The 19,050-nt window shown below is 31.0% G+C and overlaps 2 protein-coding genes across 3 annotated transcripts in view; one reads left to right on the forward strand and one right to left on the reverse strand.

The window, feature by feature from the left end:
• Positions 1-276: 276 nt before the first annotated feature.
• On the forward strand, positions 277-4,166 carry LOC106790210 (membrane-associated protein Hem). 2 transcript variants are annotated; one of them, XM_014754958.1, is made up of 2 exons: positions 277-366; positions 466-4,166. In XM_014754958.1, the coding sequence occupies exon 2, from the start codon at positions 600-602 to the stop codon at positions 3,966-3,968; it is 3,369 nt and encodes a 1,122-aa protein (XP_014610444.1). In that variant the 5' UTR covers positions 277-366; positions 466-599; the 3' UTR covers positions 3,969-4,166. The 2 variants fall into 2 exon arrangements, with proteins under 2 accessions (XP_014610444.1, XP_014610445.1); XM_014754959.1 differs by having other exon boundaries at positions 304-366; positions 453-4,166.
• A 5,526-nt stretch (positions 4,167-9,692) lies between these two features.
• LOC106790186 (disintegrin and metalloproteinase domain-containing protein 10-like) overlaps positions 9,693-19,050 on the reverse strand; it is a gene marked incomplete at its 5' end in the record, with an annotated part of 13,768 nt that continues 4,410 nt past the window's right edge. The window contains 12 exons of the mRNA XM_014754925.1: positions 9,693-12,178; positions 13,482-13,614; positions 13,875-14,039; positions 14,164-14,280; positions 14,497-14,730; positions 15,128-15,305; positions 15,454-15,631; positions 15,893-16,067; positions 16,275-16,509; positions 16,612-16,760; positions 17,230-17,376; positions 17,628-17,920. Of these exons, the coding sequence (XP_014610411.1) occupies positions 12,009-12,178; positions 13,482-13,614; positions 13,875-14,039; positions 14,164-14,280; positions 14,497-14,730; positions 15,128-15,305; positions 15,454-15,631; positions 15,893-16,067; positions 16,275-16,509; positions 16,612-16,760; positions 17,230-17,376; positions 17,628-17,920 (2,174 nt within the window). The remainder of the gene's footprint in view (positions 12,179-13,481; positions 13,615-13,874; positions 14,040-14,163; positions 14,281-14,496; positions 14,731-15,127; positions 15,306-15,453; positions 15,632-15,892; positions 16,068-16,274; positions 16,510-16,611; positions 16,761-17,229; positions 17,377-17,627; positions 17,921-19,050) is intronic.

The raw sequence follows: 19,050 nt of genomic DNA on the forward strand, positions 1-19,050 counted from the left end.
TAATGAAATATTTATTAGAATATTATAATTAATAATGATAATTGTTTATAATTAAACAAAGAAGTTGAAAATGTTTCTTGAAAATTTGAATAGGATTTTATTTGAATTTAAAAAAATACCGCGAATCATAGTAGTGGTTAGTTACAGTCTTGTCTCTGATTCGTATTAAACTTATCCAAGTAGCCATCTTATGATTGGTCACGTTCTTTCTTCTTTATCCAATCACGCGACGTATTAAACCTCGTATATTTTTTGATTAAGTTGGCATCAGTGTGGAATGAAGATACCACATAACGCGGTATGCGAACGTATACAGAAATTTTTTACTGTTGTGTCATTTATTCGGATTAAATATGTAAGAATAAGGTACATTGATTGTTTATAACGAAATTATAATAATAATTATTTTTCTCTCTATTATTAAAAAAAAAAAAAAAAAAGATGTAATATAGAAATTTGTTGCAGAACTAAGTTGGAAATACTTGAGACGTATTTCTTGTTAACAGATCACCCCCCTAGGGGTGGGGTCTTCTGTCATTTAAAGCCAAAGAATTAACGAGTTATGTCAGTATTGTGAAATAAAAGTGAAAAACGTAATCATGGCACGTCCTATTGTACCAAGTCAACAAAAGTTGGCTGAGAAGTTAACTATATTAAATGATAGAGGTATTGGGATGCTCACACGTATTTATAATATTAAGAAGGCTTGTGGCGATGCCAAATCCAAACCTGGATTTCTTTCCGATAAGACTCTTGAATCATCGATAAAGACAATAGTTAGAAAGTTTCCTAATATCGACATCAAGGGACTGCAAACGATTACCAATCTGCGTAATGAGATTATCAAATCTCTTTCTTTGTACTATTATACGTTTGTAGATTTACTCGACTTCAAAGACAACGTTTGCGAACTCTTGACTACGATGGACGCATGTGGTGTACACATGGATATTACTATCAATTTTGATTTGACTAAAGGTTACCTGGATCTTGTTGTCACTTACGTCAGTTTAATGATACTCCTCTCAAGAGTCGAAGACCGTAAAGCTGTATTAGGTCTTTTTAATGCCGCTCACGAAATGGTGCACAGTCAATCTGATCCTAGCTTTCCTCGTTTGGGTCAAATGATAATGGATTACGATGCACCTTTAAAGAAACTTTCCGAGGAATTTGTTCCTCATTCAAAGTTATTGAAAAATGCTCTCACTTCTTTGTGGCCCATTTATCCTGGTAGAAATCTAACTGCTGATACTTGGAGGGCAGATCAGAAACTCAGTCTAGTAGGAAGTCCTGGACAAATATTGAAAGCAGCTGCTACAGATACGATGTCATGTGAAACTCTGAGTTTAGATAGAGTCGAAAGATGGGTTATACTCGGCTTCACGCTTTGCCATACTTTTTTGAGTCAAGAACAACCTAATAAACTTTGGATCACTGCTTTGGAATCTGGGTGGGTATTAGCTTTGTTTAGAGATGAAGTTATTTATATACATCAGTATATTCAGACATTTTTTGAGAGTATGAAAGGATATAGTAAAAGGGTATCAGAAGTTAAAGATTGTTATAATCAAGCGGTACAGAAAGCTGGCTATAGACACAGAGAACGAAGAAAATTTTTGAGGACAGCTTTAAAGGAATTAGGTTTAATTTTAACGGATCAACCTGGTCTTCTCGGACCAAAAGCATTGCTTGTGTTAATGGGACTATCTCATGCGAGAGATGAAGTACTATGGCTTTTAAGACACGGTGATAATCCTCCAACTCAAGGAAAAGGGAAAGGCAGAGGCAGCGAAGATTTAGTGGATCGACAGTTACCAGAATTACTTTTTCATTGCGAAGAATTAAGAGCCTTGGTAAAGAAGTATTCTCAGGTGCTTCAGAGGTATTATGTACAATTTCTCTCAGGATTTGATGCTCCTGCATTGCATCAAATGATACAAAATCTTCCAGTTTGTCCTGAAGATGAGGGAGCAATTCTTAGTGATATGTGCTCAACGATCGCGAGTTTGACTGTAAAGCAAGTAGAGGATAACGAACTATTCGATTTTCGTCCTTTCAGATTGGACTGGTTTAGATTACAAGCTTATATGTCTATTGCCAAATGTAATATGAATTTAGCAGATAACAGAGAATTAGCTTCTTTCATGGATACGGTAGTTTTTCATACCAAAATGGTAGATAATTTAGATGAAATGTTAGTTGAAACTTCGGATTTATCGATATTTTGTTTTTACAGTAAAATATTTGAGGATCAATTTCACATGTGTTTAGAATTTCCGGCTCAAAATCGATACATAGTAGCTTTCCCGCTTATATGTAGTCACTTTCAAAGTTGTACGCACGAATTGTGTCCAGAGGAACGTCATCATATTCGCGAAAGAAGTTTATCTGTTGTAAATATGTTTTTAGATGAAATGGCTAAAGAAGCTAAGAACATAATAACGACTATTTGCGACGAACAATGCAATATGAGCGATATGCTTTTACCTAAACATTGCGCGGTATTAATATCCCAAGTTGTCAATAGAAAGAAAAAGGACAAGAATAAGAAGAATATGAGTGAGATACATAAACCAGGTATAGAAAGTTACAGGAAAACTAGAGAAGAATTAACAACGATGGATAAATTACATATGGCTTTAACAGAGTTGTGTTATGCGATTAATTATTGTCCTACCATCAATGTATGGGAATATACATTTGCACCTAGAGAATACTTACATCAACATCTTGAATCGCGATTTGCTAGAGCCCTTGTTGGAATGGTTATGTATAATTCGGATACAAACGAGATAGCTAAACCATCAGAATTATTTGTTAGTGTCAGATCGTACATGAATGTTCTTCAAACAGTAGAAAATTATGTACACATAGATATTACTCGTGTATTCAACAATGCTCTTCTCCAACAGACTCAAGAGTTAGATAGTCACGGTGATAAAACTATAGCTGCATTATATACACAATGGTATTCTGATGTACTCCTTAGACGAGTTAGTGCTGGAAACATATGTTATTCTGGAAACCAAAGAGCATTTGTCAGTTTATCAGTAGAGGGAGCAATTCCTTTTAATGCCGAGGAATTCTCTGATATTAACGAACTAAGAGCATTGGCCGAATTAATTGGACCATATGGTATGAAGATGTTAAACGAAAATCTAATGTGGCATATAGCTAGCCAAGTACAACAATTAAAAAAATTAGTCACAGGAAACAAGGACGTTCTTATAGCATTAAGAACTAATTTTGATAAACCTGAAGTAATGAAAGAACAATTCAAAAGATTGCAAAGCGTTGATAATGTACTTCAGAGAGTAGCTATAATAGGAGTAATACTGAGTTTCAGGCAATTGGCACAATCTGCATTGGTCGACGTTTTGGAAGAACGTATTCCGTTCCTTCTGAGTTCGATTCTTGATTTTCGACATCATTTACCATCTGGAGATCCAATGAGGATCGTTTCTGAGATGACATCTGCTGCTGGTTTAACGTGTAAAGTTGATCCTACATTAACCACTGCTTTAAGAAGTCAAAAAGCAGAAGTGGGCGAAGATGAACACTTGCTGGTTTGTTTATTAATGGTATTCGTAGCTGTATCTATTCCAAAATTAGCAAAAAACGAAAATTCATTTTATCGAGCATCTCTTGAAGGCCACTCGAATAATATTCATTGTATGGCAACAGCGATAAATAATATATTTGGTGCGTTATTTACGATTTGCGGACAAAATGATATAGAGGATAGAATGAAGGAATTCCTTGCATTAGCTTCATCCAGTCTATTAAGACTCGGTCAAGAAGCTGATAAAGAAGCGACTAGAAACAGAGAATCCGTTTATCTTTTGTTGGATCAAATAGTTCAAGAATCCCCTTTCCTAACAATGGATTTATTGGAAAGTTGTTTTCCATACGCTCTTATACGAAATGCATATCACGACGTGTACAAGCTTGAACACTCTCAGCCATAGAGATTACGATGATAACAAGAAAATTATATATCGAATCAACGATCAAAACGCACTATAGTCATACTCAGAGTTACTTTTCTACGTCCAATTGTGTACCATCAACAAACTTACCGTACACTATATATCATTGGGATTATAACTTTAAAAAATGAGAGAGAACGAAAAGAAAATGATAATAATAATAATAATTATAATAATATTAATAATAAATAATAATATAATAATAATATTAAAATAATAATAATATTAATAATAATAATAATAACAATAATAATATTAGTAAAAAGCTCTGACCAAGAAATTTATCATTGGGAGAAATCAAAACTAATTCGAGTCTATGTATGTCCTGCTGCAACAATAATATATGTACCACGTTTTAATGTCAACGTCTAGGAAGACACATTTTTTCGGGATCATTGACGATCATCGAACAAATTTTTTTCCACTTTGTCTATTTTGATTTGAAAAAAAAAAGAAAGAAAAATAAAGTTGTGTTTTGAGAGAAACGATCTGCGACGAAAAGGAACAACAAAATTTCCAGTGTTATAATCAATCATCCCAGTCGGAGCATTTTCTATAGTGAACCAATTCGTGTCCTCTAAAAAGACATTTGATACGCGATTTAAAGACAATTTATATATAATATATATATAAATATATTATTAGAGGATAGTATATTTTCATTTCATTGTTAGACAGTATTCCGTAAATTATCATTACGTAAGAGAATTTTTTTATTATACGAGAAGAAACGAAATATTATATATATATATATATATGAAATTCTCGATTCACGCTATAAGAATAAACGTATTTGCGTAATGTACGCAAGTATCATCATCCAACAAGTATCGTCTCATCCCCTTTATCCATTGCATTTTCTATGTATAATGGTAACTTTTACAATAGTTTATAAAATAAATAAAATCCATCCATATAAAATATTACCAATTTATTATCTATCTTTCTCTCTAGGTTCGTGTACTTTTCTTTTGCACATTTAAAATAATCTGAAATATTAGTGCTACATATTTAAAAAAAAAATAAAAAAAAACAAGATAGATTCCTAAAAAGGGAAAACAAGAAAGAAGGTGGGGGATAAATGTAAAATGTATGCTTTATTTAGTTCTTTACAATGTTTTTGTTTGTTCTTTAATGACATTAACGTAACACAAGAGATATTCACAATCATATTCCTTTTTTTGTTTTTTTGTTTTTTTTTTTTTTAATTTTATCTTATATTTTTTGTTTTAAATTTTAAATATCCTTAAAACACTCGCCACATCCTAAACACTTCGGGAAAAAGAGAGAGTGTGGTGGTCTGAAACTACGTTCAGGCGATTGGTCAGTATCATGCATGAGATTGTTTTTTAATATTTTAAAAAAAAAAAAGAATAAAAAAACAAAAAAGAACCGCTGAAAGTATCAACGAATAGAAAAGAATTGGTATGGTATGATTTTCTTTTTTCGACGTTCGATCAAAATTGTTTCGTTATATAATTACAAATAAAAATAAAATTAAAAAAAAATAGGTACAAATTAAGGGTGCGTGGGGGTGTGGGATTGTTGAGAGGGGGGAAAAATGCAATTCTTTCGATACAAATATTTTTCATTAAATCAGCACAACGAACGCTTTTGAGAGAGTATTTCTTTTTTTTTTTTTTCTTTTCTCTCTTAATATTTTTTTTTTGTGTTCTTTTTGTTCTCTTCTTTTTTTTTTTTTTTTTAAATCATTCCAGAGATGCACGATGTTGATAAGTCACCACATTTTTTTTTGGATCGATAGAAAAAATATAACTTTTCACAATGTTTTTTTTTTTCTTTTGTTTCCTTTTCTCCGTTTTCCTCCTTCATCTTTCTTTCTTCTCTTCACTTCTTTTTTTTTTTGTTTTCTCTCTTTCTCTCTAAACATTATGTACAAGTGATAGAGTAAAATGTGCATCATCGGCGTCATGGTGATGCAGACCTGGATTAAGATGGGGGGATGGAATTGCTTATAATTTTGTTTTATTTTTTAATCTATATCTTTTTCTCTCTCTCTCTCTCTCTCTCTCTCTCTTTCACGCACATAATATACACTCTCTTTCTAACCCTCCCCCCTACCCCTCCCTTTTCTTCGTTTAAAACATTAGTAATATATTCGCATTTTGAGGTATAAAGAATGTTTTATTATTACGCGATATTTATATATTACTTTTTCTTCCTTTTTTTTTTTTCCTTTCTTTCTTTCTTTCTTTTTTTCGTTATCACATAAATGTTAAAATGTAGAGACAGACAGAAGAATATATATATATATATATACACGTATTGATTTTTTCTTTTTTTTTTTTTTTCGGTTTTTTTTTTCTTTCAAAAATCCACGGATCTTAATCCAGGAACTGCAGCAAACAAAACGAAGAAGCTCAAGCATATTTTTTCCTTACTTATGTTAGTTTAGTATATTATTATAAAGACTGCTGTTATCCTTTGTTCTGTTCTGTTTTGTTTTTCTTTTCTTTTCCTTTTTATTTTTTACTTTTTCTTATCGGGGATGCAGGGTCAACTCAATCGAAAGGGTTGTTCTAATTTTATTTGGTATTTTTTTTTTTTCTTTTTTCATAATCCACAATTCTCTCTCTCTCGTTTTCACTTTTTTGTTGTGTTGTTTTTGCGTGAGTTTTTTTTTTTTTGTTTTTACATTAACTTCAGGTAAAATCTCGCACTACGTGAAATTTTTTTAAAGAAGCGCATCACACCCTCCGCCCTTACCCTCCACCCATCCATCATGCATCATATCACTCATTTCTCGGGGCGGCCCCATTCGCGATTGTTTTCTTGTTTCTAATTTCTAATTAATATCGTAAGCATTCTTTTATTATTATTATTTGTTTATTTTTTTGTTTTTGTTTCAAAAGAGGTAAAAACTAATGCAGCGGAGAAGAAATACGAACGAGAGAATTACGATCGTTCTCTCTTCGGAAGAACTCGTGTATGTATGTATGTTGTATGTATGTATGTATGTATGTATGTATGTATGCATGTAAATATTGTTACATATTTCTTTGATCGTTAATTAAAATCAGTCGTTCGAACCGTTTTCTGGCAGTGAATTGGAAGCAATTTTCTTTTATTTATTTTTTCTTTCTTTCTACGGAACAAATAAAACCTTGTCAACCTTTCGGTTGTTTTTAACGGTTCGATCGGGTAACAACGAACAACGTCTAAACTAATATTTTCTTTTGTTGAAATATTGAATAAATCGTGTTTTTAATGGCAGTGAACACACTCGGGGAAAACCGAACTCTAGCGGTGGGTTATTTTCATTTAATTTGTTAAATATTGTTTAATGATTCACGGGCGACACGATATATTAACGGCAATGATACAACAACGCGATCATAATTATTATATTAAAAAACGAACGAAAAAACATTATCTTATGAAAAATCTTATCGTCATCGGGAAAGGTAGTATGGCGGGGATGAAGGGGGGGGGGGTGGGAAGATCATCTAATAAAATATATTTCATAATTCGTTAAATCGATTCGTAAAAGTTTGCTGCGTTCGCGAATAAAACGTGACTAAATAAAAAAAGAAAAAAAAATGATACAATTGGAAGTTAATATCTTTCTTCTTCTTATAATTTTTTTTTTTTTATATTTATTTTTGTAAATATTTATATATCGCGTCTTCTTGGTTGCGCATTTACCGGATACTTTTGGCAGTAAATCGTTAATTTTTCTATTTTCTTTTATTTCTTTGTTACCTGCTGTCATTTTAGATTTTTTTAAAACATCATCGTCCTCCTCCTCGCGAATGGGGCCTAGTGGATTTCCTGTGTTGCGTATATTGTGTGTTATGTGTTTTGCGTGTCCTACGGTTACGAGAAAAATTTAAGATTCGTTCTTGTCGTGTGTATGTGTGTGTGTGTTGTGTTTCTTTTCATCAGAAATAATCTAGATTTACAACATTTAAATCTAGATCGGTATGATTTTCTCAACGATGGGTGATCCCGATCCTCGTGTTTAAATCCTTAAAATCTAAGGGCCTGATCACACGCACGTACAGCAGACAGACAGACAGACAGACAGACAGAGACAGACAAACAGACAGACACTCGTTCGTCATCCTTTAAAACTTCCGTTCTGATTACAAAATACAGAATAATGTTTCGCTATAATACAGATCTGATATAAAAACAAGTATTTTTTTTTCTTCTTCTTTTTCTTCATCTCATATTCGCTTTTTACCATTTTGTTTATGTTAATATATATATAATTATATATTTATATATTTATATAATATCAATATATTTACATAGGTATACTCTTTCTCTCATTTTTTTTCTTGTTTTTTTTTTATTCATGTTCACATGCGCCCTTGCGCGCCCTATTTTTTAACCTTTTTCTTTCCCTTTCTTTCTTTCTTTCTCTCTCTCTCTTTCTTCTAATATCTTGTTCGTACTTTCTTTCTTTCTTTCTTACTTATTTACTTACTTATACGATCTCTCACGATTTATTTTTTTGTTTTTTGTTTTAATAATCACAATGCGTCTATTGTACATTTTCACACGATCCGCAAACTCGTATATCGCAGATACAACAACACACTTTTCCCAAAATAATATCTCGCTGGTTTTATATTATTATTATTATTATTTTTTTAAAATTCATTATTTAACTTCTTTTTTTTTCACACGTAATTTCCGTATTACTTTTTCTCTTATTTTATGTTCGTTCCTTTTTTTCTTTTGCATTTTACTTTTACTTTAAATCATTTAAAGTATTCTTCTTTTTTCTAATTAAAATTTTTGGTTAAATAAAACAGTTCGATGATCATGCAAGATCGGTTTTTACCGATAGCATCTCGTCTCGCGTTGGAAAATAAAAATGAAAGAAAGAAAGTAAAAAGAAAAAAAAAAGGAAAAAAAAAAAAAGAAAAAAGAGAAAGAAAAGAATAATAAATTATTTATTTGTTTCGCGTAGGATTTTTCGACATCTCGTATACGAGTATGCAGCTTGCGTGTGTGTGCTGCTCGAACCCAATAATTCTGTTGGAATGAGCTCGCATTAGAAAAAAAAGGGCTCGTCATCTTTGGTCCGCCATGCGCGTAAAAAATGAAAGCGCGTTTACGGTTACTTTTATTTTTTTTTCTCTCTCTCTTCATCTTCTTCATCTTTTTAAGCAGCCCCTGACAATTAGCATGTTTTTCTTTTTTTTTTTTTTTCATTCTTTTCTCATTATATAATCTAATGTGTCGTATTTTAATATTAAATATAATTTATATAACACTCGCGACAGCCGCGGTAGATAAATTTTTATCATTTGTAATAGATAACTAATATAATGTAATAATAATAATAATAATAATAATAATAATAGTAATAATAATAATAATAATAGAGTCAATAATAGAATTAATAATAATAATAAGCGGAATATTATCAATCTTTATTTAAACGATCCAATATCCCACTTTGTTGGTTTGTTGTTCGATTTTCAATCGTTCATGAAATTTCTAACGCTTTTTTTATTTTTTTTTCTCTTATTATTTTCTTTTCTTTTCACCGTTGGTTTTAATCATCTCTCTCTCTCTCTCTTTCTCTCTCTCTCTTTCTTAATTTATTATTTTATTAATATAGCATCGCGCTTTTTTTTTTTCCAATTGTCTAATAAAAAAATTAGTATAAGAATAGTAGTACACATATGGTTTATATCTTTTTTTTTGTCTATTTTTTTCTTCTTCTTTTTTTTTTTTTCTCTTTTTGTCCCTTTTTTCTCTCTTTTTTTTTTTTTAATTATTTATCCTAAAATGGTACCGAGATCAAACGAATGACCTGTTGTAACAGTTTGGTAGTGATAGGCGTTATGTTATTTATCATTTAGATAGATAAATATCAAATGACTGACTTTGACTGTTCGTTTTCGTTTTTTAAGATATGGAACATGATTACTCCTCTCTTTTTCTTATTTCTTTCTCTCTCTCTTTTTGTTCTTTGCTCTTCTTCGAGTATCTATCAAGGAGTATCAAACCAAAAAAAACCAAAAAAAAAAGAAAATTCAATCTAAAAAATGTAAACGCACGCGTTTCTGCCATCCAGAAATATATATTTATTTCATCACACAAAAAAATGGAAAAAAAAATAATATTTCTCGATGCAAATTCGTACGTACAACGTATTTACACGGGAAGAACTTAATTGTTTTTTTGTTTCTTTTTTTTTTTTCTTTTTCTTTTTAAACAACGATATTAATTTAAGTATTCTCAGAATATACAATACACGTTATTTTATGCATGCATTAAAAGTTTTCACGGAAGTGTGTATATATATATATATATATATATATAAAAAGAAATGGGAAAAATAAAAAAAAAAAACCAAAGAAATAAAACGATAAAGTGTCGAACGACGGAAACGTTACTTCTCTTCTCGTTTTTTAAATTAAACCGAACCTTTGTTCTTCTTTTTTTTTTTCTCTTAATACTTGCTTTTTTTTTAATCTCTTTTATTTTATTTTTTCTTTTTTTAATTATTTTTTTTTAAATTCCTTATCCTATTATTCTCAAGAGAGATCGAAGGGTATCTATCTCTCTCTGGATATTGTCGCGTTCCACATCTATTATTTTGAATTTTCACTCTTTTTTTTCTTTCTCTCTTTCTTTCTTTCTTTCTATTATTTCATTCTCTTTTTACAACAGTCTTCTACTCCTTATTAACAAGAATTCGCGTAAATAAATGCTAACGGTAAAAATAGTGGCAAAGACGTTTAAAAAAAAAAACGTGTTACAGACTTTACATATATATATAATTAAAATAATAATAATAATAATAATAAGAAAAAAAAATATATATATATGATCACATATTGGTTTTCTTTCGCTGCAACTTATTACGAGACGGCCAAGAAAAGATACGCGCGTAAAATATTTCATTAAAGTAACATTACTCGAAAGATCCGATTAATATCAATGCTTTAAATTGTTGTTTAAATTCAAATCGCGATTTGCAACAAAAAAAAAAGAAAAATGCAAATATAATAATAATAATAAGCACACGAGAGATAGAAGAATAATCTTCGGTGTTTTTTTTCGTCTGTTCTTTTTTTTTGTTCTCTTTTCTTTTCTTTTATTTATTATTCGAAATTATAAAGGAAGTTTTTAGTGTAGCTGTCGTCCCCATTTTGCGTATAATTAAAAATATCTGAAAACGTATATTTTCTGTTGTTGCCAAGGGCTTTGATATAAGTAGGTCGTGATTATAAGTAATAAGTAATTAATTACATATTCTCTTTCTTTTTCTTTTCCATTTTTGTTTTGTTCCTATGGAAAGTGATACGAAACTTCACAACCATATGCCAACTTCGAAAATCGATTCTTCGCAAGCTCGCAAAGGCCTATTTTTTAAACACTTCTATTACCTTTTTATTATTTTCTAGCTCCGCGTTCTTTCCAAATTACACAACATACACACTTTTAGAGACGAAGCATAAAACGATATTTTATGACTTTGACTTTGTCATCCAATGATAACGCACATATAACGGTGTCGTACGCATACAATCATTCATCATTATCATCATCATCATCATCATCATCATCATCATTCACTCATACACGCTCGCTCGCTCGCTCGCTCGCACGCGAATAGTTTTTAAAAACGTAAATACGGATTTGAAATGACACATACAGCGGTGCTTTTCTCGAAATTTTTCATGAAATTGTTTATAATAGAGTCAACAGCACCACGCGGCGTGTGTACAAAATTGTAGATAATATCAATTATCATTATCATCATTATTATTTTATCATTATCATCATCATTATCATCATTATCATCATCATCATTATCGAAAACACACAATTTGCCGGACGTTTTTTTTTTCTTATTGCAATCTTCAAGATCTTCATCTTAATCTTCATCATCATCATCATCTTCTTCTTCCTCTTCTTGTATATTTTTCTTGTTCTTTATTGGTTTGTTTCACAAATATCCGGGCACGTTATTTTTACGATACGACGACACCGATGCCTCCTGCTGAGTGTGACAGCATTCTAGGATCGTCAAACTTTATTGTGATGTCTCATCTCGTAGGCCTGGGCTCTGCCAGGAGCAACCCCTCCCCCGGTGTTCGAATAGGCACCGGCGTACAATTCTGGGTGGTTGGAACGACCGTAGTTCCCTGTGACACTGCTACTTGGTGGCGCACTAGCTGTGGGAACCAAGCGATAGCCTGTTTAGAAAGACGTTAGATAATGTAAACGATATATATATGAAGATCCTTAGCAACGATTAGGCTTTTTTTTCTTTTTTTTTTTTTCTATTCATTTTCACACACAAAAAATAATATGTTAGATTCGACAGGGTTGCGTCAACATTTTTAATTTCCACTAACTTGCATGCAATTTGTATTCATGTTATATATATTTCTTTTCTTTTTTTTTTCAAATTATTTGATTAGTTTGATTAATTTTCACTAACTTTTGCATGCAATTGTATCATGTTATATATATATTTCTTTTTTTTTATTCTTTCAAATTATTTGATTAGTTTTTTTTAACAATAGCGAAATGATTGTGGATTGATTAGCTATAACACATAGAGATACACTATATATATATAAAAATAGGCGGTATGTGAATAATGAAAAAACGAGGAGCAAATACAAGAACCTAGGGTGGTGATTTTTCAATTAGTATATATCGTGCAAGTGATTGAGAAGACTTCGAATAGAAGTCTGCTGGAGCCCTTCGATCGCGTACTTTTAATTAAACTGAAAATATTCTCTATATGGATTTATTCGTGAATTTGCTCCTAGTCTCGAATGGATAAATAATAAAGATATAGAGGATAGTATGTACGTGTTTGTATTTGTGTTTGTGTGTGTGTATAGGCCCCAGCTCACCTCTGTAGTTAGTTCATAGAACGATAGTATCAGGTAGTGATGCGCGTCAATCAATGCGGGATAGATGCAAACAGGAAAAACACACATTGATGTAATTGCGGAATTATACTGAGGAAAGATATCACAAGCTAGCTTAACTTTTTCTTTTACTCGAGTTTGCTTTTTTATAAAAAAAAAAAAAAAGGAAAAAAAAGAACACGTTGAGCGTTATTATGTGTGTCGGTAAAATAATAATACTTTGATATAATTTTGTAAACACATTGCATGCCACTTTATTGGCTTTCGTGAAAATGGCTGAAATATTATAATAAATGAAAATAAATTAAATTATATTGTTTAGACGATAATATTCATTAATTATAATATAAAAGCGATTGTGAATTAATTATGATCGCATGTAATGTTAATGAAGCTTTAAAATTTGGATTATATGGGGCACAAAAAAAGAAAAAGAAATAACAAAATTCGATTAACGAGTAAGCGCTCAATGTGTTCTTAAATAAAGCATAGGAATATGATTATTGAGCGTATTTGTTATTACAAACAACGTAACAAAACGTTAGTAGTATCAAACTCGAGCCAAAGGCAGCTGCTTCGACATAACATTTGGAAGATTTGTTTCTATCCTCACCTTTAGGATAATGCTGAGCTCCCCTACCCTCTCCATAACCATGAGAGGGCCCTCGTGTTCCACTATATCCTCCTTGACCTTGTCTTGGAGGTATACTCCTTGGTCCTGGTCCTCCACCTCCGTGAGGATGTCGCTTTAAAAATAATTTAATGAATATACTTTCATATATATATAATAAATAAATATATATTTCTTAGTTATTATATATTAATTTTTATATATCAGACATGTCAAATGCACAAATATTGTTTCTCGCTTATATCGTTTGATGATTTTCATTTTTTTAAATTTTTTCCAACGCAGAGAACACTCGATGACAAATAAAACTAGCTTGACGTGTCTGAGATTTATACGATATAAATTATATAAATATGAATAAAATAATAATATTACCATCCTCCTAAGGGTGTTCATTGGCCTTCTCAATGTATCGCTAATACGTCTTGCAGGTGGTTTCTTCGGGTTACTAGACGGCGTATGCACTGCACAACATTTGATAAACAATCCCATAAAAATGATAAAAGCTATACCCATTAACAGCACTGCCCACCAGTATTCCTGTCGAATATTTATTAACATTTATTTTATTGTATCATTTTTCACACAAAGTGTCGTAAAGCAAGAAGAAAAAAAAATAATAAAAAAAAGAATGTTTAAAGTATCATAGGGGTGAAAAACTTACAGTTACCCATTGGGCCACGGTCGATAAAGTTTCCTTATTGAATAAGAGATTTTTCAATCGTGCGAGTGGTCCTTCGGCATCGACCGCTCTACATTTTAAGAAGACGTCGCAGTAACCCTAAATGATAAATTGATATATTTATAAAAGTTATACATATAGGCCCTATATATATATATATATATATATATATATATAAAAAGTTTAGAGACATAGATATAAACGTATGTGTAACATTATTCCTTCTTACAGATTTTTTTTGTTCTTTTTTGTTCCCAACCCCCTCAAAAAAGTAATAGGGTTAATCCATGAGAGAAAAAGAAAAAAAAAAAGTACCTGAAAGTTGTCACAGGGTGAGCCAGGTCTCAAACTGATTCCACCATCCGGTAGGCCAACGACTTGGGCAAACTCGCTTGTACTTCGACAAGTCGATGGATCGGTACCATTCTGGCAAGCAAGCTCGCAAAGTTTTCGTTTGTCTATGTTTGGAATGATGTTGCTCGTTAAAAAACACTCAGTCATATTCCATTCAAGACAAATGGATCCGGTACACTCGCCGTTGATACACAGCTATACGTGGTAAAGAAAGAAAAATCATTTTAAAACACACCTTTTTTTCTTTTTTTATTCCTATCTTTTGGTTTTTTTTTTTTAAATATAAAACTCAGAGTTAAGAGGATAATATAAAAATTAGAATTTAAACAAATTATCAATCAAAAACAAAAATATATATATGGAGCGTTTATTTTGAAAGTTGTGTAAGTCCATTTTCTGTTGTTTTGAGAAAATTTAAAGGTTTGCATAATATTATTGGTTAATTTAAAAATATTCATTAATTATATCAAATATGTAATTTGATTATATACATTACTTTTTAGGCTAATTTAATTAAAATAATATATATTTATAGATTACAAATGGACTTACACTACTTTTAAAATAAACGGTTCATATATATAATGTATACCTGAGTTCCTTCGTTGCATCTTGTTTTATTGGCCCTTGGCAATGGTGCAGGACACTCAGATGATTTCCCATTGCACGTGGAATTATAACTGCAATCCGATTCTGTTTTACATTGAACGTTGTGAGAGTATGGTACGAATTGGCACGTATCGCTAGAGCAACATGGTCCTTGACTGGGACTAAAAAAAAAGGAAAATAGAACAAAATAATACAATAAGAATTCTTGCGAGAAAATTCATTTGAATAAATGAAATTCTTATTCGATGTTCATAGGTTTTTTTTTTTTTTCAAATAATTCACGTCAATTATATTTTCATGAATATTTACCTGCATTGTGTACCGTATTTTCTGCTACACCCTTTAGCCGTTTCGTTTTTAATCTTAGCCAATTCCGACACTTGCCTAGGATAACAACATTTATCAACGCATTCGTCGTCGTCGTAACCACAATCGCATTCCTCGCCAGCTTCAACGATTTTATTACCGCAAAATGCACCGGCGGACGCTGTTGAAAAGTCGAGCGTTAATGGGGTGGGGGGAAGTTGGGTGCGGGTGTTTCATTATTCATATTTCTAATTTTCATTTTTAACACGTTGAAATTAATTACAGCGTCAGAATGTTGTCGAATATATTATTTTCATTTAAGTTTGTACTCATATAATTATTAAAAATTATATATCTATATATTTTTTTTTCTAATGAAAAGTTAAAAGAGACGGATCATCCGAGAAAAATTAAGATAAACAAATAGAATGATATATTTTACCAGTAAAACAATTCCTCTTCTTGTTATCCTCAATAGCATCCAAGACGTTGCTGATATTACCGATGCTACATCTTGAAAATTTGCTGTTGTTAGGCCGATCACCGCTCGTTGCAGAAGCAAACATGATATAATTACCATGCAAACCACCTGGCCTACATTCCGGTGGAAAATCGTGCTGGGAAATATAAGAAAAAAAGATTGGAGATTAAAATGTAAAACAAAAAACAAATTAGAAATACCATGATGGGTATTAGGGTGGGGTGAGAGGAAGGTGATAGGGTTTTAGTCAATTATTATTATTATTAAGATAATAATTAATAGAATGGATGTAAAATTAATAATAATGTAAATGATCTTATATAAATATATTTAAAATTCTTACCGGTGATCCAAAATTATGGCCTATTTCGTGTGCCAATGTCAATTGAGAAACTTTAGGCGGAACTCTGCTGTTGTAATTGACGAAAGTTATGATACCAGTGTTTAAAGATCTTTTTGTTGATTGATACATCCCACCAACTGTTTCCGTATAGGTTTTATATTTTTCGCAAATACCACCGGAAGCACCGGACGCTGAAGCAACCCAAGCGAGTCCGAGCGTACCACCGGTAAAATCTCTGTTATAATATAAAAATCGTAGAAAAATAATATTAATGTACAAATAAAAATATGGTCGAAGGAATAATTGTCATTAGAAAATAAAAATTTGTTGAACATACCTATAAGTGAACACGTAAGCGAGACAAAAATCCTCGTGATTACCCAACGAGTGTAAATTCAAAAAATTACTGACGTCTATGTTTTCCATGCAAAATGGATTTGGTTCACCGTAATTCTGTTGTTGCGTGCACGCTGTATCGTCGTCGATCTGTTATTAAAAAAAAGGGAAAAAAAAGAACAAAATGTTCGTGTTAATAAATTGCAATAGTGTATTAATAAATATATATATATTAGAGATGCATTTTTATTGCACGTTAAAAAACTTTACTTTGAAAACTGCATATAATATGGATTGTGTTTTATTTACAAAAAAATTTACTTTGTAAATATTAATTTAAAAAAAAAATAAAAACGCACGCGCGAAGAAGAAGAACTTTCGATTAATCTTAATATTATCGTATTATTTTTTTTTTCGTATAACAATGATCACAATAATAAACGAACAATTCAAAATGTTTGGATATATTTCAGATTTCTTTTCTTTTTCTTTTTGTTGTTGATTATATTAAACCAAAAATGTAACAAGTCAAACCGTAAAGTAGAGAAGAGAATAAGAAAAGAAAAAGAAAAAGAAAAAGAAAAAGAAAAAGAAAAAGAAAAAGTAAGGAAACATTTACCTTTATCCTTTGCACTTCGAACTTGATGTTCCTGTGCTCGATTCTACCGTCGAATCTGGTGTCTCTGTAAATGTAGTTCACGGCAGTTACGTGATGCGCTATCAAAGAGAGGATTTCCTCTTTCGTTTTTTCCGCGTCGTGATGCAGCTGGAAAAGCCGATGGTAGTAGATGATGGGTACTTTTTTTTTCTTTTTTTTCTTTTTTAAAAAAACAACTTTCTTCATTCGTCAAAAGCAAGATAACAAGTTAAAGCCAAAGTAAAATAAGAAGAAGAAGAAGAACGAACGAACGAACACGAGAAGATAACACGAACAAAAAAAAAACAAAAAGAAAAAAATAACATGTACGACAAAATAAAAAAATAAAGAAGAAGAAGAAGAAGACATCGTTCTCAAACCTGTTCAGATATATGCCGCCAAATAAGAGGATCCGTTTGAATGAACAACGAACAGGTGTTCTTATTGTCTTCCTTTGGTCTTGTTGCTCTGCGTGTTCTTCGATGATTAGGTTCATTAGCTTCTCTGGTATATTTGTGTCCAGGTGTTTCCGGATCGCCAGTCCATGGCTCAACCTTTGGCTTAACATTTTTTTTCAATTTAATAGGAATCGGGACATCTAATTCACCAGAATTTTGGATTTTTTCCATCCATTCGATCATTTGATTGTTAATACCACAACCACCCGAGTCACCTATAATAATAATAATAATAATAATAATAATAATAATAATAATAAAAAGAAAAAGAAAATGCAATTTTTATATATATATATAGTTTATTTTATATTTATATTATATTATTACGTTTTAATATGACGGTATAATAATCAAACGTGTTTAACGTGTGCAATTATTGACACTTTGATTGCTATTGTCGCATATATGCGTTTGGTGAAAGTTGCCAGCATTGTTTATCGATGCAATATACGTGTACGTGTATGTATGTGTTTGTCGCAAAAATTTATTATTATTATTAGATTTGTGATATTAATAATATCAATCTAATAGAAAATCTAGTCGTATACAATAATCAACAATTTATACTTAAGTTCAAAGTATTCAGCAATCAAAAGGATTCATTTGTATTATCATATATGATAATATTATTTGTATATTTATATTTATAACAAATTAGATTGATTTAAAAGTGAGATACGATGTTCGAATGATTGACTTTTGTAATTTGTTCATATTTTTCTTCTGACAAGATATCAAATTGAGATTTTTAGAAAGGTATCCTTTTTTTTTTAATATCTTTTTAACCCTCTCTCTCTCTCTCTCTCTCTCTCTCTCTCTCTCTCTCTCTCCCTCTTGTTAAATCAACTCAACATAGAAGGATACATATCCCATTTTAGTTTTTCCTTGAGGACGATGTTAGACGACGGAATAAACTAGATTTTACGTTTATTTTACGTTCCAACAATGTTCTTTCTTCCCTATCTCGTAGATTTTTTTAAACGAGATTCGTTTAGAAAATTTCCTTCTTTCTTTCTTTCTTTCTCTTTCTTTCTCTTTCTCTATCTTTTCCTTTAGCGATGTTGCTCGTTTACTCAGAGCTATTTAAATAATTACTATCCTCTTTGATAGCAACGACGAAGCTATTAAAACCGACTACCTTTTATAGCACTTTCTATGACCACCACCTCAACACCACTACCACTACCATCACCACTTTACCATCAACACCCATCGTCCTCTTCTTCTTTCTCTTCTTTCTTATTTGTTTTTTTTTCCTACTTTTATATATATATAAATAATAATAATTAATAATAATATAATAAATATAATAATAAATATAATAATAACAAATATATATAAAAAT

The sequence above is a fragment of the Polistes canadensis genome, unplaced genomic scaffold, assembly GCF_001313835.1.
Source record: "Polistes canadensis isolate GaletaPanama2010 unplaced genomic scaffold, ASM131383v1 scaffold_222, whole genome shotgun sequence".
NCBI classification, from domain to species: domain Eukaryota; kingdom Metazoa; phylum Arthropoda; class Insecta; order Hymenoptera; family Vespidae; genus Polistes; species Polistes canadensis.